This window comes from Schistocerca gregaria, chromosome 3, assembly GCF_023897955.1.
Source record: "Schistocerca gregaria isolate iqSchGreg1 chromosome 3, iqSchGreg1.2, whole genome shotgun sequence".
NCBI classification, from domain to species: Eukaryota; Metazoa; Arthropoda; class Insecta; order Orthoptera; family Acrididae; genus Schistocerca; species Schistocerca gregaria.
The window spans coordinates 642,306,678-642,324,649 of record NC_064922.1 but is presented as its reverse complement, the minus strand read 5'-3'; the positions used below and the strand labels follow the sequence as shown (position 1 = coordinate 642,324,649).

Below are 17,972 nucleotides of genomic sequence, written 5' to 3'. Positions count from 1 at the left end.
AAGCAATATAGTCATCAGCAAACTTTGAGAACCAATGTCTTGTAAACGTATTGAACCAGTGACGCTGTATTTGCTACTTGTAGATGTGTTCCCGGCTGGCGTTCTATTAGGAGCTATTCATTTTTATTTTTACTGTTTGATAGGAGAAATATCTGGCATTGTGAAAATTGTTCCTTTCATTGTTGATGGCGGTCTTTTGCAGTGGCAACGACGAGCAGTTAACAGTTTTATTACCACATGGGCCTTGTTTTTGCAAAATACATTCAGCGAATTTTTGTCGCAGCGAACACCAAAAACACTCTTTTTATTTGACATCTTTGACAAACTAGCATCCTGTATGATAAGATGTTACTTTTAATGATTTTACGTTCATCAGCAGGTAATATCATTCAGCAAAATGTGTCTCTGCGAGTAAGCATTCTTTTGTGGAAATGTATGAGGATAAATAAGGAAAAGGTTTACAGCAACAGAAGAATTAATTTGTATACTACTTAAACTATGTAAGTGCCAGATTTTCTATTAAAATCTTTATTACAATATCAACAATTACACTTGATAACACAACAAAGTATTTGTTACACTGAATCCTTGGGATTCATCATGAAAGTATATTTAGGACAATTCTTAAACAGTGTTAAGAGAGGACTACATATGACATACACTCTTACAGCTATCAGAAAGGTAAAATGAGCTTCATACAGATGGTCTATAAACGTAACATTTGGACAGTCTTTTTTGTGGCCGGTTGCTGAAGGAAAAATTTTCCTCTTTTCGTTCATCAGTCCCAGTAATTACACATATTTCAAGCGGAAATAGTGAGTGAATTGAGATACGATGCAAAGTGTCACTGATTTATGGAGTGAGGTGATTCTCGTATGTCACGTTTATTTTTCCCAAATTGTTTTTGGTACGTATTGATCTGTTCAGTGGCGAAATGGTATTGCATCTACAGCGATCCCGAAACAGTTACTACCAGTAACGCATGACAAGTTCGCGTGACATAGCTGGAGACTCAAGGTGTATTTTTTACATAATCGTATTAATGATCAGATGTTTTTGTAATTACGGTCTTCCTCCGTATTGTTACACCGTAGCGAGCCAAAATAATAGCTGTGTAACGTGTATACTGAATGGATTATGTCAACTTGAAAGACTGAGTGCAGGCACTCGGCGATAAATAACGAATAAGTTAGGGGGGTGGAGGAGGAGGTGGAGAGGGCGCTAGTCTTGGTGCGGGCGCGGCGCGTGCGCGCTGTATGCCATCTCCTGTGCGTCGCCCTCCAGGCTGCGGCCCCAGCCGCCGGGCGCGGCCCCGGGCCCGCTGGACGCTCCTCCAGCGCTCCAGCCGGAGCCGACTGCGGCCGGCGCGCTGCTCCAGCCACCTCCGGACGCTCCAGCGCCGGCCCAGCCGCCGCCGCTGCCGCCAGAGCCGCCGCGCAGGAACTTCTGCACCGCCAGCACGGCCCCCAGGACGAGCGCGATCTTGCTCACGATGAGTGCCTTGAACGCCAACACGCCAACCACCAACAGACCCAAGGGTACCAACAGCAACATCTTGGCGCCCACGCCCAGCAGGATCGGCAACAGAGCCTTCAACAGCTTCTTCTTCTTACCACGGCCTGCGGACAGTAAACGCTGCATTTAGTTTGTGCCCTAATTTCATATTTTCCCATTGCTTATGAAAAACTGAGGTGAATACATCTTTAATAGTTGCCCATGCTACTCAAACGTTAGTATGGCTAATTGTGATATACCCTTAATTTTTATATAAACCAGGCAGTTAGCTAATGATCAAATTCCATAACGGTTAAGCCATTTAGTAGGACAATCAGTTAGTCAGATGCATATCCACTATCTTGTCAAGTTCCCTATGTAGCTTGCTTGGCAGTGTAACTAAGATACGGTGGACACTAAATTTTTAACGTACTAATTGAAGAGCCTTACTAGCCAGGAGATCTATTCTGGATGATGTAGATTTGCGACACCAGTTCACGCATGTGGCCAACATACAGTGGAGTTACCTAAAACGCACGTTTCTGACACACACCGGTAGCGGTCAAGCAGGCACCCAGCGCATCCAATGATTTGTGCCAGGTGGCCACGCCTTCAGTGGCACTGATATTAAATCTCAGGTGGTAGCTTCGAGGCCCAATCTCAGTTACTCTTCGGCAGTCTTCAGTCTTAGTGAGACTTAGAAAGTTCGCTCGTGTATTAGCAGCGGGAGCCTCGCACTGCATGATGCCCTTAAGTTTATTTTTTTAATAGCTGGACTTCATGGCTGTTTGTTCTTTTGTAAAGTTTCTTGGCAATGCTTGGACAAAGCTACAAGTTAATTAAAACTTCTGTAAACTATATTTTCAAGTTCGCTAAACATATGTCCTCCTGCCCACCTTCCCTATGACGACAGCTACACTATTCTGTAGCCCACCTTTCCTTACTGTTGCACTACAGTTTGCTCATTTATCAAAAGAAACAATTGCTCAAATGGATCTCAACTACCTTGTCCAGTTATCTGTGGAATATACTTGTTTGGATGGCTAGTGGGAATCCTTTTACTGTAAATTAAGAGGCTTAGCATCCAGGAGAGTGAAGATTTTGTAATTTTGCAGAATCATTCCGTGCAAATTCTGGAATGATTCTCTTAAAAATATTTGCCCAGTTGAGGAAATCACTTGAGGAACGACAGGCTGAGAAGCGCTTCTCTCATCGGTATTACTACCTCTTTTTTATAGGAATATGAAAGCTGTTACTATTGAAGTAACAGCTAAGCAGCAAATCATTGGTGGTCCGTGAGCTTTTAGAGCATGCCAGTTTGATTTTTCTGTATTTGTGAACAAATGGCTGGGAGGCATATGAGCAACTGTAGCAACGGCTGCTAGTTTCGTTCCAGAGTTTTCGAGATTTAGAAGCATTTGAAGAAGAGATATTACAGAATTGCTGAAATTCAGCATATCAGAAGGTACACAATATGGAGTAATATCAGCAGTCAAACTACTAACCATCAGAAAAAGGAGGAGATGGAAGATAGATGGAGATGAATGTGTTCTTATTTGATGTAAAGGTGATAATGACACTTTTGAAGTAATTGAATCAGGTGATGTAATCATATATTAAGAAATTTGGAAATGGGAAAGAAGAGAAGCAGTTCTTTTTAGTGTAGCACCCTTCCCTACGGACCCAGCAATTGCTGGGACTCTAGGTTCCGCCGTCCTCTGATGACTTTAGCATCAATAGAGCGTTGAAGCGTATTTCGGGGTTTTAACTCATAGTACGACGAAGGATATTTTAATTTCATTAGCCTTCCAACCAGTTTTCATCCTCTCCTCTGTCATCTACTATCTTTCACTAATCTTTTGATTTTCATTTATTACATCCAATATGTCCGTTAGTTGGTGTTCGTGCTTCTAATCTTTGTTTATACTTTTTATGGCCATATTATCCACAGACGCTTAATATTTATTGAAGATATTTTAAATTCGTCTTTGCAACGACAACAAAAACCATGCTCTTCTCGCCCAACCCGTTTCCTTTCATTGAAACAAAAACATCATCAATGGTGGTATCTTATGCCTGGTTTTCGTTCACATCGCCATATCCTTGCACGTTTTTGAAGTATTCCTTCGTTTGGCACTAGTGGTTCTGGCCTAATGCTACCCTGATTCGCACAGTTATGCATTTCTTCGTGTGATACAGACTACAATGAAGCTTTGCAAACAAGCTTTTGTGAGAAGTATGCAGAAACATCGGAACATTCTTAATCATGGGAATTTTACTGAGACTTACTTTAATTCCAGTATATATGATTATGGAGATTGTGTGGTGTCACAGATGTTTCACGTTTTCTAAATAGATAAGTGTGAATTATCAAGGAGTGTAGTTACATCTGTAAAAGTGGAATCGCTGAAACAGAGTTTCTTTACTGTGCCTTTAGAGCAGTGATAACTTAATGTCTCCATTTCCTAGAGGCAAAAGTGGTCTCATAGCCTGTTATTTGAAGTTAAAGAAGCTTTCTAATCACCTCGATTTACACCGGCGGTAGCACTAAAGCTGAAACGAGTATACTACGCTATCCTCCGTTAACGGTTTGCATTTTGGGCCTGAGTTCGAATAACTGTCTGGTTATGTATGAAACGCTTTATAAATCTTTGGCTGTCCGCTGAATCGCCGCAATGAATCCTGAGAATATATTAGGAATTTGGTGTATCTATCATCAGAATGTAGTTCAGAAACTATTAACTCTAATGTAAAATTCTTTCGTGTTACATACTAGTCTTTCGATACACAATCAAAAGAAAAGAAAATGTGCGTAATTATTTCTTCTACATTCTGGTGAAATGTGTCCCAAGAAAATGCGTACAAAAAGCTAGCCTTTCTTCCACAGATTGCAGAAACGTATCTTTGACTTCCTGACGAAGATAGGAAATTTAAGCAGTGATTAATGTTTTCAAATGAATACAGAATATATCCAAATAAACAATGTTCTTTGTGCTCTAACAATGTGAATTTCGAACTCATCATTAGCAATCTGCACCGTTTAGCGTCGATTGGCAATACAGAAGTACTGTATCCTTGTAGAAGGTCGTCACTGTTGCGTTTGGAGAGAATATATGGTTTGTAAGGAAAGTCTTAAAGCTGGCCAAAGATGTCTAACACGGTACAGTAGTCTTGCCAGGATCGGTTCTAGGACATTTTTCCACGCTAATTATCAGTCCCCACACCCCTACGCCCTTTCCAATCATACACTTTCAATAATTACCAGATATGATACACATTGTATACAGATTTTGCACTTCGACGCGCCCCTCCCTCCCCAGTCTGCTTGGTACCCAAAACGGCAGCTACTAGTTCTCATACGTCCTGCATAAGAAATCCACAGCGGTGGCGGCTCGGGCGTCCCTCACAGCTTTGCGCCCCAAAGCTACGGCTCGTGTCGCTTGTTTCTTAAACCGGCCCTCAGTCTTGCTCGCCACAGTAGCAGTAAATCTACGAGTTACAACACAAGTATGTGTTACATTGCAGGTACCCTCTGAATACCCGTAGATGGGATCAGCAAAGGAAGTCTTCTGCGCAGTAGTTCAAACCAAATCTCATACCATCAGAGTTGTAGGTGCTGCAGAGGTTACCTCGAGGACAAATTGAAGATACGGCACCATGTCTCGAAACTTCATCCAATAACACTACAGGGCATCAGAGACGCAGGCGTCAACACTGTCTTACTGTGAGGACTCCGGTTTGCAGTCCGTCAGCGTAATGAGACGACGGAAACAGGGAATGCCAGACGGTAACGGCCTGTGACGCCGCCGTTACACATATCTTCCACCCATCCACGATAGAGGTCATTCAACTGTTCGCAATATAATGTGTACAATAGCTAGAAAAATCTAACTGTAAGAATAAAAATGCATTAAAAAGTAAAAGTATACCGAGGTACTATATTGGACGTGAGCAGTTGCTGGAAAATTTCTAAATAAATGAGAACAGGTTTCCACGGTCTATGTCTAAAGAATATCCTACTAGGTGTGTGTTTCAGTGTTCGGTATCCATATTCACTTAAATAGCACACAGAATAAGAGCTACAAAAAGAGATTTGAACCTGATACAAGAGCAAATGAGAGAACGCAGTGAACGATGGAGACGAGAATGTTTATCACTAGCAGAATATGTACAAAATATGGAGTTTGAATAACATGTGTGAAAAGAGGTGAGGGGGAAATACTGATAACAAAGAACTACGAGGCAATTTTATAAAATACATACAAATAAATACATGCATTATGCATGGAATCAGCTCCATTTGCTCCTAGATCTACAATAGTAATACCAACAAATATACTTATTTGACAACTAGGTCTTATGAGCCTTGACGAAGAAGCAAGTATTTTATAATTTTCTCTAGAAATACACACTATATACCGAATAAAGATTTGTGCAAAAAATTAAATAACAGAATTGTGAATACTTGTGAAGAACAATATTTAAGATAAGAACCACGAAACCAAAATGAATTTGTTTTTTGTATCCGATCACTGCACCTTCAGAAAGAAAACTGTTCCACAAGCAGTCCGTAGCGAATGTTATCTGTACTCAGTATTCTTACAGTTTAGCCGGAAGCAGACTATCATAAACTGAAAATACCTTGGAGTATGAATGTCTTTCTAAATACGCTGTTAGTCATGAAGTTAACACCCGACCCTAGCTTCATAGACAAACATTTATTCCGTGCTTGACGCAAAACGTTTAACGGTTTCCAGAGAAGTCACGTCTTCGAGCTGGCCGTTTACGTGCCTCACTACCGGAAATAAGGCTGTAAAGGACCCGTAAAACGAGACTCATTCTCCTCTGTCACGTGTCCCTCTTTCATTGCTTTACAGTCCATTTTCCTCTGTCCGGGTCGTTGCTCTTGGACAAAGCAACATAAAGGAGTACAAAGATAGCAAATAACAACTCCAGTACTCACAACCAAGTCTTAAAAATGTTATTAGTAACCCATTTAACACATTTTTAAGCAAGAGAAGCTGCCATACTTGAGTAATTAGATGATTAACTGTGGGGAAGCCTTGCGAATTTGACGTAGCATTTACGAAAAGGCATTCCATAGTAGATGTCACGAACTTTTACGTCTTCTCAAAGTTCTTCAGGAGACAGTGTTTTATCACATGTGTGAGTTAATACGAATATTTACATTTTCTCACAAAATTAGGAAATAGCGTTGCAGTATAAAACTCAGGTAACCTGCTCCCAACTTGGATTGTTGGAACTTATAGGCTGGTGGTTTTTGAAGGCTTTGAGATTATAAACGTATTGCGTCAACAACTTTGCTTCTGCCTTTTTGCAATAAATGGCGGAAGCGGCGAGAGGTGCTGGATCGTAAGTGTCGTACAATAAGCTTAGGCGCTTGTAAAGAAAACGTCACCAAACTATTAGTCGGCTTGTCAGTGCATCATAAAGTTATTCTAGATTGAATATGTCAATATACGAGCCCAATTCTCGTCTTCTCTTAGTGAGAGAATGTGCAGAGAATGGTTTCAGCGTTTCAAGGAGGGTGATTTTGACATCATATTCCGGAATGGCGGTGGAAGATAGAACTTCAAGACTACTGAAACTAACGGAAACACTCAGAGACTAACATTATCGAAAGCAAATCATACTCATGAGCCAAGCACCGAAAGACAAACGGCCACAACGCAGCAAAAGAAATAAAAGCGTGATTTTGCGGGATGACAGTACTCGGCTGACGTAATCGGAAACGTTGAAAAGAGAAGTTCTACCCCACCAGCCCTATTCCTCAGACAATGCTTCTTCTGACTATCACCTTTTCCGATCAATGGAACAATACCTGTCTAACCAGCACTTCCAGCCATATGAACAAGTACAAAATTGCATCTACTCATGGATCTCCCCAAAGACTCTCAGTTGGTCGGAACAAAGTAGTGGTCAGCGATGACCAGTCCTTTGTGTAGTAAAACTTTTTGTAAGTCTTTCACAATAGAGCCTCGATAGGCGTGAAAAACGACGCTAGAAAAGTAGACTTAATAGCTTACTTCAATGTAAATACAAACTTTCAGTAAGACAGTACTCATAGACAATTACTGCGTCACGATATTACTGAAAGTCACATTTGGACGGTAAATATATGTTTGAAGTAAAATTCAAGAAATACCTGTACTAGTTGCGTATTTAGTCAACGCTGAACCTCGAATTACTGACAAAGATATAGACAATTCCACATGTCCAACAAGATGATGGTCTTCACACGGGTATTAATACGAGTATATCACGAACTTCACTACTCCCAGTGGAATACCTCAGTAATTAAAGTACGAAGGCGCTCACTCGTTTATATGTTAAGTACACAGCACTAGTATTCGCACAGTTTCTTTATTGCTGCTGGAAATACCACTCAGTCCTTCTTCATACATCACTTTCCAACGCGTTGCTGGTACTTGGCGTTAGCAAGCGGCTCCTGAGAGCTGCGAGTCACGGCCAAGCAAACAAGTGCTGGTCGCGTGTCGACTCTGGGTCCACAAAGGGCTCTCACGCCGTTAGCTAAACAGATGACGGGCGACACCTCCTGTTGAGCCAGGTACCAGCTTCGCGAGAGGCAGCTAACTACGGCGCCGTCCGTTCTGCCTTTTTCTTTTTCTCAAGTTTTTAACGTTTAATTCCACTCACTCCTTAACTGCTGAAAAGCACCCCGTTAGCTGTTATCTACAAAGTCTGAGATAATCGAATACAGAATCAAGGTCTGGAATGAAGCCAACTTTCCACAGCCCCATTAAATATACCGCAGAATTCATTTTGGTGATACGAAAGGAATGAGTCTAATCATCAGGAAGTTTACGTCGAATTTGTGAGAATATCCTAATGACCACCGGTGGTTCAGAGTTTAAAGAAGAAGCGATTCGAGCATTACTCATAATTATTTAGTACCACTCAGCATTTCCCTTTATAACTGCGTACACTAAGTGACCACGAAAAGTGTGGAAGTTATTTCCCACAGACCCTTAAAGACCTGTACTGATAACTTTCATCCATTCATATTTCGCCAGCTATTTCGGCTGTAGAAATTTTGGAACGATAGACCTTCATACCTGATAAAGATACAAAGGTTTTATTTATTAAAGAACAGAAAGTTGTTCCTCTTATTACATTAGGCGGTGTAGGAGAAAAATATCTAAAACAAGCCGGACGCTGTGGGCTAGCGGTTCCAGGCGCTCCGTCCGGAACCGCGCGACTGCTACGGTCGCAGGTTCGAATCCTGCCTCGGGCATGGATGTGTGTGATGTCCTTACGTTAGTTATGTTTAAACAGTTCTAAGTTCTTGGGGACTAATGACCACAGATGTTAAGTCCCGTAGTGCTCAGAGCCATTTGAACCATCTAAAACAAATGTCAGTCCCTCCTACAAGAGTTACGTTCATGGTTCGGAGTCTGGGGTCGAATCCGACCACAGGTGTCAGCTACAGGAATACTTAATGGGAAAAAATGGCAACGCCACCTAGGCACGAGGCGTTCTTATCCCCGTCCGATCACCAAGATTTATACCGAATTACCGAATCTGCTTAGGGCGAATGCCTGGATGTTTGACGGAAAGGAAGTGGACAATTTTCTTCCCATTCGTGAGCTGTTCGAGGCTGTGGTCTGCCTCCAAAGAGGTCTTTGCCAATGGCACGTTCATTCACCATTTCTTCGTTTCTCCTTTGAGAGAGGCAATGTGAAATCGCGAGCTTTTGTTAATGATAAAATTTCGTTTCCTTCGAGAAATTTTGTCCAAGTGCGTCTGTAAGAGACTACTTTGCGGTCTCTGTCAATAGTCCAACGCAAGTGAGATAAGGAAGGCTGCCGCACGGAAGATACATAGAGGATATGGCTGACGAAATATACGTACGTAACTGTACTCAGGAACGGAAACGGGAACACGGAAACGGAGGGATTAAATTTTTAATTCTGAGAAGGCAGAATATCGGTTTTTAATGCAATGTAGAGAGGATGTCTCTATAGAAACGCAGTAAGATCGATGACATGTTCTTTCTGTGTCTCCTTTAATGGCTCCTAGTACACTGTCATCGTGATGTGGAAATGAAATCAAGACTGAACAACCAAAGGAATAAGCAGCTATGTCTGGAGAAATATCACGCTGGCACGATTTGTAACCGTCAGTCTGGAGCTAAATTTTTGTTTGCCCGGGTAGGAATCACTTCTTGAGAAAAACTGGATGGATAAATTGTTAAGGTTTGAAATGGATTAAGATATAGGGGCGATGTTTCATCTGAGTAGATTTGCGCTGCACTGATGGTTCGTGAAAAACTGAGTGCCGAATCGTGACTCTTCCGACTGAGATGACTTACATGATTACATCCCATGAACTTATTCAAAGTTCCATTTGAAAGTGGTTTGTTTCCTATCTTTTCTGCATCTTTTCAGTACTTTGGGGTTGTCATTAGTAGACATGGGCGTTTCTGTGTGTGGAGTGTTTGAGGAGAACGAATGTCGGCAAAGAAGTACACCATTTGGCGCGCTAGTTAGGAGACCGGTAATTTGGACAGTTGGCGTTTCATTTCTGACATGTTACATCCGATGCCCGTAATCTGTCGTCGTGGTCTCCGTGACGTTAACTTTCAACAAGATAAGACAGTACCGCATGTTTCCAGTGGACAGGTTATTGGCCTGTTTCCTTGGACAGCATGTTCTCCAGGTATCTGACCCACAGAGAGCCAATTTTCACGGATTAAAGTTGATGCATTCAGACATAGAGTTGGAACAGCACATCATACAATTCCAATCCATGATAGCAAAAATTGTCGTCAGCCTATCTATTTCGTTCTGAGGCGCGCATCTTTAGACCCGTTTAAAACATGTCCTATTACACTATCTGATTTGAACACAACTAAGTAATGCAGAATCTACCGTCAGACGTCATGAGAGGCAGACCGGCGAATATAAAAAGAAGCTGGGACTGCTACCTTGTTAGAAGAGAATCAGTAACGGCAGACTGGGTCGACAGTAGCGCTCACTTACTTCGAACCTGGTTATTAGATGTCACCTGAGTAAAAAATCGACGCCGCGTTGAGTAGCCGCACGGTTTGAGCCGCACTGTCACGGACTGCGCTGCCCCTCTCGCTGGAGGTTCGAGTCCTCCCTTGGGCACGGGTGTGTGTGTTGTTCTTAGCATAAATTACTTTAAGTTAGTTAAAGTAGTGAGTGAGTCAAGGGCCTATGACCTTGGCAGTTTGGTTCCTTAGGAATTCACATATATTTGAATATTTTGAACAAATCGATGTATAACATTTCAACCATTCTAAAGCGGCCCAAGAATACTGTTGGTGATGTGACTGTGAAGTGGTACAAATCACAGCTAAACCAAGACCAGGCGTAATTAATGTAGTGATGGACAGGGACCTTCGAGCATTGCGGAGGGTGGTTGTAAGAAATCGCATGAATTGAGCTGAAGAAATCACTCAAGAGCTCAAACGATTTACCAGTAGTCCAGCTGCTGCTCGAAAGCCGCACGTTTCTGTTGTCAACGTTGAGCGACGCTTGAGGTGGTGTAAAGAGCAACGCCATTAGAACGTGTAAGTCTGGAAAGTAGTGAGCTGGAATGACGGATGGAAGGATTAGTGCGTTTGGCGAGTGCTCTTAGAACGTTGCGCGCCATAACATATAGTCCCAACAGTGAGTGACGGTGGAGGTGGTGTTAGTGAGTGCGGGTGTGTTTCCTGGTTAGGTTGAGGGTCACCTCTTTATGATTAACAGACCGGTAAATTTGGAAGGGTATGAACACAACAGCAGCTGGAGGCGATGACTGCATCAGCATGACAATGCACTCTGTTATAGTGCAACATCTATGTGGAAATGATTTGTTGACAGTAACATTCCTGAATTGAGGCCGCCCGCGGTGGTCTAGCGGTTCAGGCGCTCAGTCCGGAACCGCGCGACTGCTACGGTCGCAGGTTCGAATCCTCCCTCGGGCATGGTTGTATGTGATGTCCTTAGGTTAGTTAGGTTTAAGTAGTTCTAAGTTCTAGGGGACTGATGACCACAGATGCTAAGTCCCATAGTGCTCAGAGCCATTTGAACCATCCTGAATTGGACTCGTCTGCACTGAGTTACGATCTGCTCCCAAAGGGGTACCTTTCGGATTAATGGTGTGCTTCTGGTTGTTCTGCCGAATTGTTGTAATATCTTACGCACAGCATTTCAACAACCGACCCAGCCGTGCTCTCCATGTGCTGTGAGTTTTGCTGTTCTCTGTACTCGCTGCCTGGACTTCAACGAAAACTGGTCGAAGTGCTGTGCATAAAATGTTGAAACAGCAACGCCGTAGAACACCCAGAAGCACAATACTGATCACTCGCGCCGAGAAAACTTGTGAGATCACCGCTGGGATGAGTTAGAACGTCGATTTTGTTCCAGCTCCGAGTGCCCATCACTTCCTTTTCTGATTTCCGCTCTCGAGCAAGCTGCCATTCTTGCACAGACATTCAGACACCTTGCTGAAAGCGCTCCGAGCAGAGCCGCCATAGAGGCGAAGGCTGGACACTAACGTCACTAGCGTTCACAAATACTTGTCCGGATACGTTTGATGTGACGGTGTTCACTAAAACCGGGGTGGTATTGACAAGAGATATAAATGATAACGTAACCGTATATGTCTTTCCAGCTGCCTCATAGCCATTGTTGCTGTCATAGGAGGTACTCAATTTCATAGCCCGTATACTCGCAAACGACTTATTAATTGAATGGTGTAGTCTTCTTAATATGCTGTGTAGGCGCAATAAATAATATTTCGTCATTGCATATATTTTCTGGTGCTGTAATTATAATGACATCAGCGTATTGAAGTGGAGCGTTCTCCCTGCTTCACAACGCCTTTGTGCCCCGCCGCGTCTTCCGAGATCGTTACCAGTGCCTCTATACGAGATGTGGCTGAAACCAGCCGCGGTCACGACCCACGCAGCGCCACGGGTAATACGATAGCCGGCGCGGCCAGTGGAAGGGGGGCAGGGCACTTTCATCGGGCCTCGCGGGAGAAAGTACCGGCCGGTGGCGTCACCGGACGCTCGCCTCCGATGCTGATCGCCTTCCGAGAAGCGGCAGAGGTGCGGCGCAGCCGGATGCTGGCCGAAACGCGAGCTTTGGAGAAGACGCCACCCCGGCCCCGGAACGGTGCCGCCTGCCTTGTGGGTCACGACGGAGCGCGTGGGTCGGCACTCATTGTCGCGACCCCACCCTGCGTCGCGATTAGGCGTTCCCGTTACGGCTCGGGCGCTGCACCTCCGCACGTCCGCTCGGCAATCATGCGGGCACTTACCGCCAGCGTGGCTTTCTACCCGACCTTCGCTGTGAGGGCGGCACATCCCGTCAGAGCTGTGCATTGTCTGTTTTTAGACTGTCAACGTGGAACAGTCTGATCAGAAAGGGTTGGGTGTGCGGTATATGTCGAAATGTTGCGCAGTCATACTTGTCTATTCGTACAGAACTGAAAGCTACCTCAGTATCTATTACTGACATGTCTTCTTTAGCTAACCCAGCGACTCAGACGAATAAACATGCCTTCTCGGAAACTACTGCATATAACATCTCCTCGGGTTTCCAGAATGAAATTTTCAATCTGCAGCGGAATGTGCGCTGATATGAAACTTCCTGGCAGATTGAAACTGTATGCCGGAGCGAGACTCGAGCTCGGGACCTATTCCTTTCCTGGGCAAGTGCTCTCCCGCAGGAGAGCTTCTGTGAAGTTTGGAAGGTAGGAGACGAGGCACTGGCGGAAGTAAAGCTGTGAGGAGGAGGCGTGAGTCGTGCTTCAGTAGCTCAGATGGTAGAGAACTTGCTCGCGAAAAGCATAGGTCCCAAGTTCGAGACCCCTTTCGGCCCACAGTTTTAATCTACCACATCTCACATCTCCTCGGGTTGTCAGACAAGCATCATCGTTGTCTTGAAGAAACATCGCATCAAGTGTCCTGAGTGACAACTTTTCGCAATGATGATACCTGGAAAACTACTTATTTCTTTTTTTTTCCCTCTTGCTTTAACGATATTCTCCTGACTAACTTGCTAGTGTGCATATACTGGGGACACTAAATGATAGTTCAGTATTTGATGTAGAGTCTATGTAGATCACGATGCATTGAAAACTGAGCTGATTTAACCAGTTTTTGGTTCCAAGTTTGATCCTTTTGGACCCCACTTGGCTAATAATTCCTCTAAAATCCTTTTACTAGTATTGCCTCTTTTCCGTTGCTTTGTCTTTTTAGAGCTCCACATCATGAAATGATTTATCTCTTTTTATGAATCGGCCCAAAAATCAACTGGATTTGTAGTAATAGAAAGATAATTGACACAGTTATGGTACTATTTCCTTGCGTCCGTTGGTGTTTTCTGAATAATGTGTTATGTTTGATAACTATTGAACAAAATATGCAGCAGCCATTATTTTTAAAGCAGACCGGGAACAGTCTATACGAAAATGGTGTCGCTGTCCTAGGTATTGTCAGGCCTTGTTCGTTGTACGCTTCTTCTGACAGAATGTATAGCATTTCTTATCGATTTAACTCTACAGCATGTACAATATAAACAAAAACAGATGACAATACTGAGCTTTCACTGTTTTGTTTCGTGGTGAAACGGTAACAAAAATATTTACAACCACAGTATGTGCTCCATCTGTGTCATGAAATGAAATGCAGTGTCACAGTGGAACGATGGTAACAGCAGAAGAACATGCAGCTAAGTCTCTAAAGCCTATAACATTTGAAGGAACTCTTTTACTACGTTTTGTAATAAAGTACGAGAGTTTTTTACTGAATGAGGCATTTCTCAACACAAATGTGGATGGCAAGAAACAGCAATTAAACTACGGTACGATATTTACGATCAGGTCATACAAATACTGAACATTCATAGTATTAACAATGAACATTATTATTGTTATTATTATCTACATCTACATCTACATCCATACTCCGCAAGCCACCTGACGGTGTGTGGCTAAGTACATGTAATTAGTATGAGCACGTTTGTAATGTAATCTTGGATATGACAACGTCAGCACTCGAGATGAACCGCATGACTGGCTGGGAAACAAGAAGTCACGGGGAGGGTTGTGGCATTTGAAGATGAGCCGTGTATGAGACTCGACTGTTGCGGTTAGATGTCGCGTAAGGCGAAAGTGTAGAAGCGATATCCAAGCATTCTGTTGCAGAGGAGTGTACAGTGAAAGTGACGAAACGTAACGAGTCATCTGACTTAGAACGTGAAACGATGATGGGTGCAAGACGCATGTGTTAAGGACTGTCGGGGATTACAGAAGAATTCGGGCTTCTAGGCTCAACAGGTAGTAGGGTGGATCTTCACTGCCACACGGACAACCTTTCCCTTCGTGTAATGCGTCACACCAGACGATCGTGTGAGTTTTGTGAGGGATGTGGGTCACGTATACGCCATAAGCAGTGATCCACGGTCAGGTATGAGTCATAGCGCCGCCGAGTTGTGGAGGCCAGGAACGCATTTCTCCCGTTGCTGTATGGAGAGAATTCCTCCGTATAGGTTTCATCAGCTGACGATTGACCTTATGTCCAGTACTTCAACACGAATTTGTTGAGGAACGTACTGCCACTAGCATAACTTAAAGAGATTCAAAAGTATTATTATTTTAGGCTGGATATGCAAACCCTCAGCTGCGTTTATAGCATTTGTGTATGTAAAGAAATATTTTGACAAAGGTGACAGGGGCACATTCTTAGAAGTTTTGAAGCTATCAGGGATTAAATATAGTGAGTGATAAGTTATTTTTAAGTTGTACAGCAAATAATCTCGAGTCATAGGAGTCAAAAGACATGAAAGGCAAGTACTGGCTCAGGAGTGAGACGGAGTGTTGCCTACCCATGTTTTATTTAATCATTTAACAAATTGTGAAATAAAAAAAGGAGAAATCTGGAAAGGGAATTGAAAAAGAGGGAGAAGAAATGAAAAATTTAAATGGAATTGAGATTTGTTGTGCCATCAAAGAAAAGCCGTAATACTCAGTGAAGTAACGGACCCCAGAATCGTTTTAGGTATTGACTCAAGTCTACTAAAAGAGCACACTTCAGATATGTAAACATGTCGTGGTTAACATAGTCGACTAAGAATAACGGCACTTGAAATGGAGTGTCATGATCGATAATGTATTGCGGACTGGTAGCTCTGTGATATGCGTACATATTACGTTGTTACCTGTGCCCAGCGTGCATGCCAGAAATGTTGTGAGTATATGATTGTTAACAAATTGCAAAATAGGCTCCACATACTGTTGATTTCACATTACATTGATCTCTGTACGTTGTATCACCCGTTGTAGATACTTGAAAACGGCATAAATGCAGATATTGCAATAATAAAATAAAAAAATAGTAACAGCTAAAGGCAAACATGAGGTCATTTAGTAAATATAAGGTTTATCTTATGCCAGTAACGTTGTTATTCTCTCAGAGACAGCAAGAGACATGCAAGAGTAGTAGTAGTAGTAGTAGTACGGACAACAAAAGTACAGCTAGGGTAATGGAACGTAGTGGCCTTAAGCGATGCGGAGGGAATTAATATAAAACACTGAGGCTCGTAAATGCGTTTTGGTACTTACTAACTGATGGTAGCGGAAATGAAAAGGATGTAAAACTCAGGATTTCAGTAACAACAAAGGTCTTTTTCTCAAAAAGAGCGTATAAGAGCGACTTTTTGATGCTCTTTAGAATGTAGCCTTACATGGAACTCAAATAGACAAAAACATTTCGGGAAAAATAGAGTAGAAGCTCTTTTGAAATGCGGTGTTGAAGGAGAACGCTGAAGATTGGATAGCCGGTTCAAATAACTGACGAGGTGCTATTAAGAACTGAAATTTCTGGAAGAAGTTGAGAGGAAGAAGGGTTCGTTTGATAGTACACATACTGAAGCATAGAGATCGCAAACTGCAAACAGTAGTAACGAGCCGAAGTATAAGAGTTAATCGGCAGAATGTACTGAAAGTGTCTGAGAGAAAACTGAAGAAGAAACCGACGCCGGTGGTCTCACCTTCGTCCTGCAGGGCGCGCTGGATCTGTCCCGGGATCTCGTCGGGCAGCTTGAACTGCAGGGAGTGCGTCCTGAGGAACCTGCCGGCGGCCTCCATCAGCAGGTCGACGAGCCTGTCGCTGCGGCTGGCCGGCTCCTGGCTGTCTATGGCGTTCTGCATGTCGGCCTCGGAGGCGAGCGCCCGGCCGCCGTCGCGGTCTTCGGCGGCGCCTGTCCTCACGAACGACACGCCGTCGGCCAGCTTGATGTCGGACATGCGGGCGGCGCGGCCGAGCGCGGCGGCCGTCTTCACCCCCAGGCAGCTGACCAGGTCCCCGCGCTCCGTGCAGTCGGCCAGCACCTTCACGGCCAGCCGCCACCCGGCTCCGTCACCGCCTCCGGAGGCTCCGCGGCCCTCCACGCCCACCTCGTTGTCCTCGACGGCCACCGGCGGCACCACGGCGGCGGAGAAGGCCGCCGCGGCCAGCGACAGTAAGAGCAGCAGTGAGCGCATCGCTGGTCCCATGGCGTGCCGTGTGAGTGTGCTCGCGTTCACGTTCGCCAGTCAGTCGGAGCTGAGTGACCGTATCGCTGGCTGGCGTCTTCCCTTTTTATGAGCCGCGTGGTCGCGCCCTCCCACCGACGCGCCGAGCAGCGCTCAGCGCCGGGCCGCCCAGCTTTCCCCACCACGTGACGCGACGCGACGCGCACCGTACAGCATCCTGCGTGCCTTCGGCTCGGACCCCCAGCAATGCAGGGGGCGCTGGAGGGAAGGCCGAGGGGGGAGGGGAGGAGACGAGCAGGGTGTTACTCTTTAAGAGAGAAAGGGTTTTTGGAGGAATGAAAAGTGCCGCAGGAACTCCGTTTTCCCCTACGCTCCTACATCTTCACTTTCTGTCTGCCTACCACCGCGCGGTAGCTGGCCAAATTGTTCAGCTTACGACAGAAAGTCGCACAAGGCCTGCAACCGTGTTCCTATTAATTGAATATGCCGGTAACATTGCTTCAGCTCGTTAACTAACAAGAACCGACTGTGCAAAAAATGACACACTGTCTTCGACATAAAAACATTAATAGTAATAACAGTAGTATCAATGTTCTGTCCGCAACTCGTGGTCGTGCGGTAGCGTTCTCGCTTCCCACGCCCGGGTTCCCGCGTTCGATTCCAGGCGCGGTCAGCGATTTTCTCTGCCTCGTGATGACTGGGTGTTGTGTGCTGTCCTTAGCTTAGTTAGGTTTAAGTAGTTCTAAGTTCTAGGGGACTGATGACCCTAGATGTTAAGTCCCATAGTGCTCAGAGCCATCAATGTTTTAAAGAAAATAACGAAGGAGTCAGTTAGGGAAAGATGCGGAGACACAAGGGTGTAACGGTCAACATAAAATATCTAGCGGTTGCTGATGATACACTACACAATACCTCACCCAAAACAGGACTGCCGGCCGCAGTGG

The 17,972-nt window shown here is 44.2% G+C and overlaps 1 protein-coding gene across 1 annotated transcript; it reads right to left on the bottom strand.

The window, feature by feature from the left end:
• Window positions 1-505: 505 nt before the first annotated feature.
• Window positions 506-17,121, bottom strand: LOC126355094 (uncharacterized). The gene is made up of 2 exons (XM_050005290.1): window positions 16,545-17,121; window positions 506-1,619 (listed from the first exon to the last, which is right to left on the bottom strand). Exons 1-2 carry the CDS (start codon window positions 17,047-17,049, stop codon window positions 1,222-1,224), a joined length of 903 nt encoding a protein of 300 aa, XP_049861247.1. The 5' UTR covers window positions 17,050-17,121; the 3' UTR covers window positions 506-1,221.
• Between the last annotated feature and the right edge of the window lie 851 nt (window positions 17,122-17,972).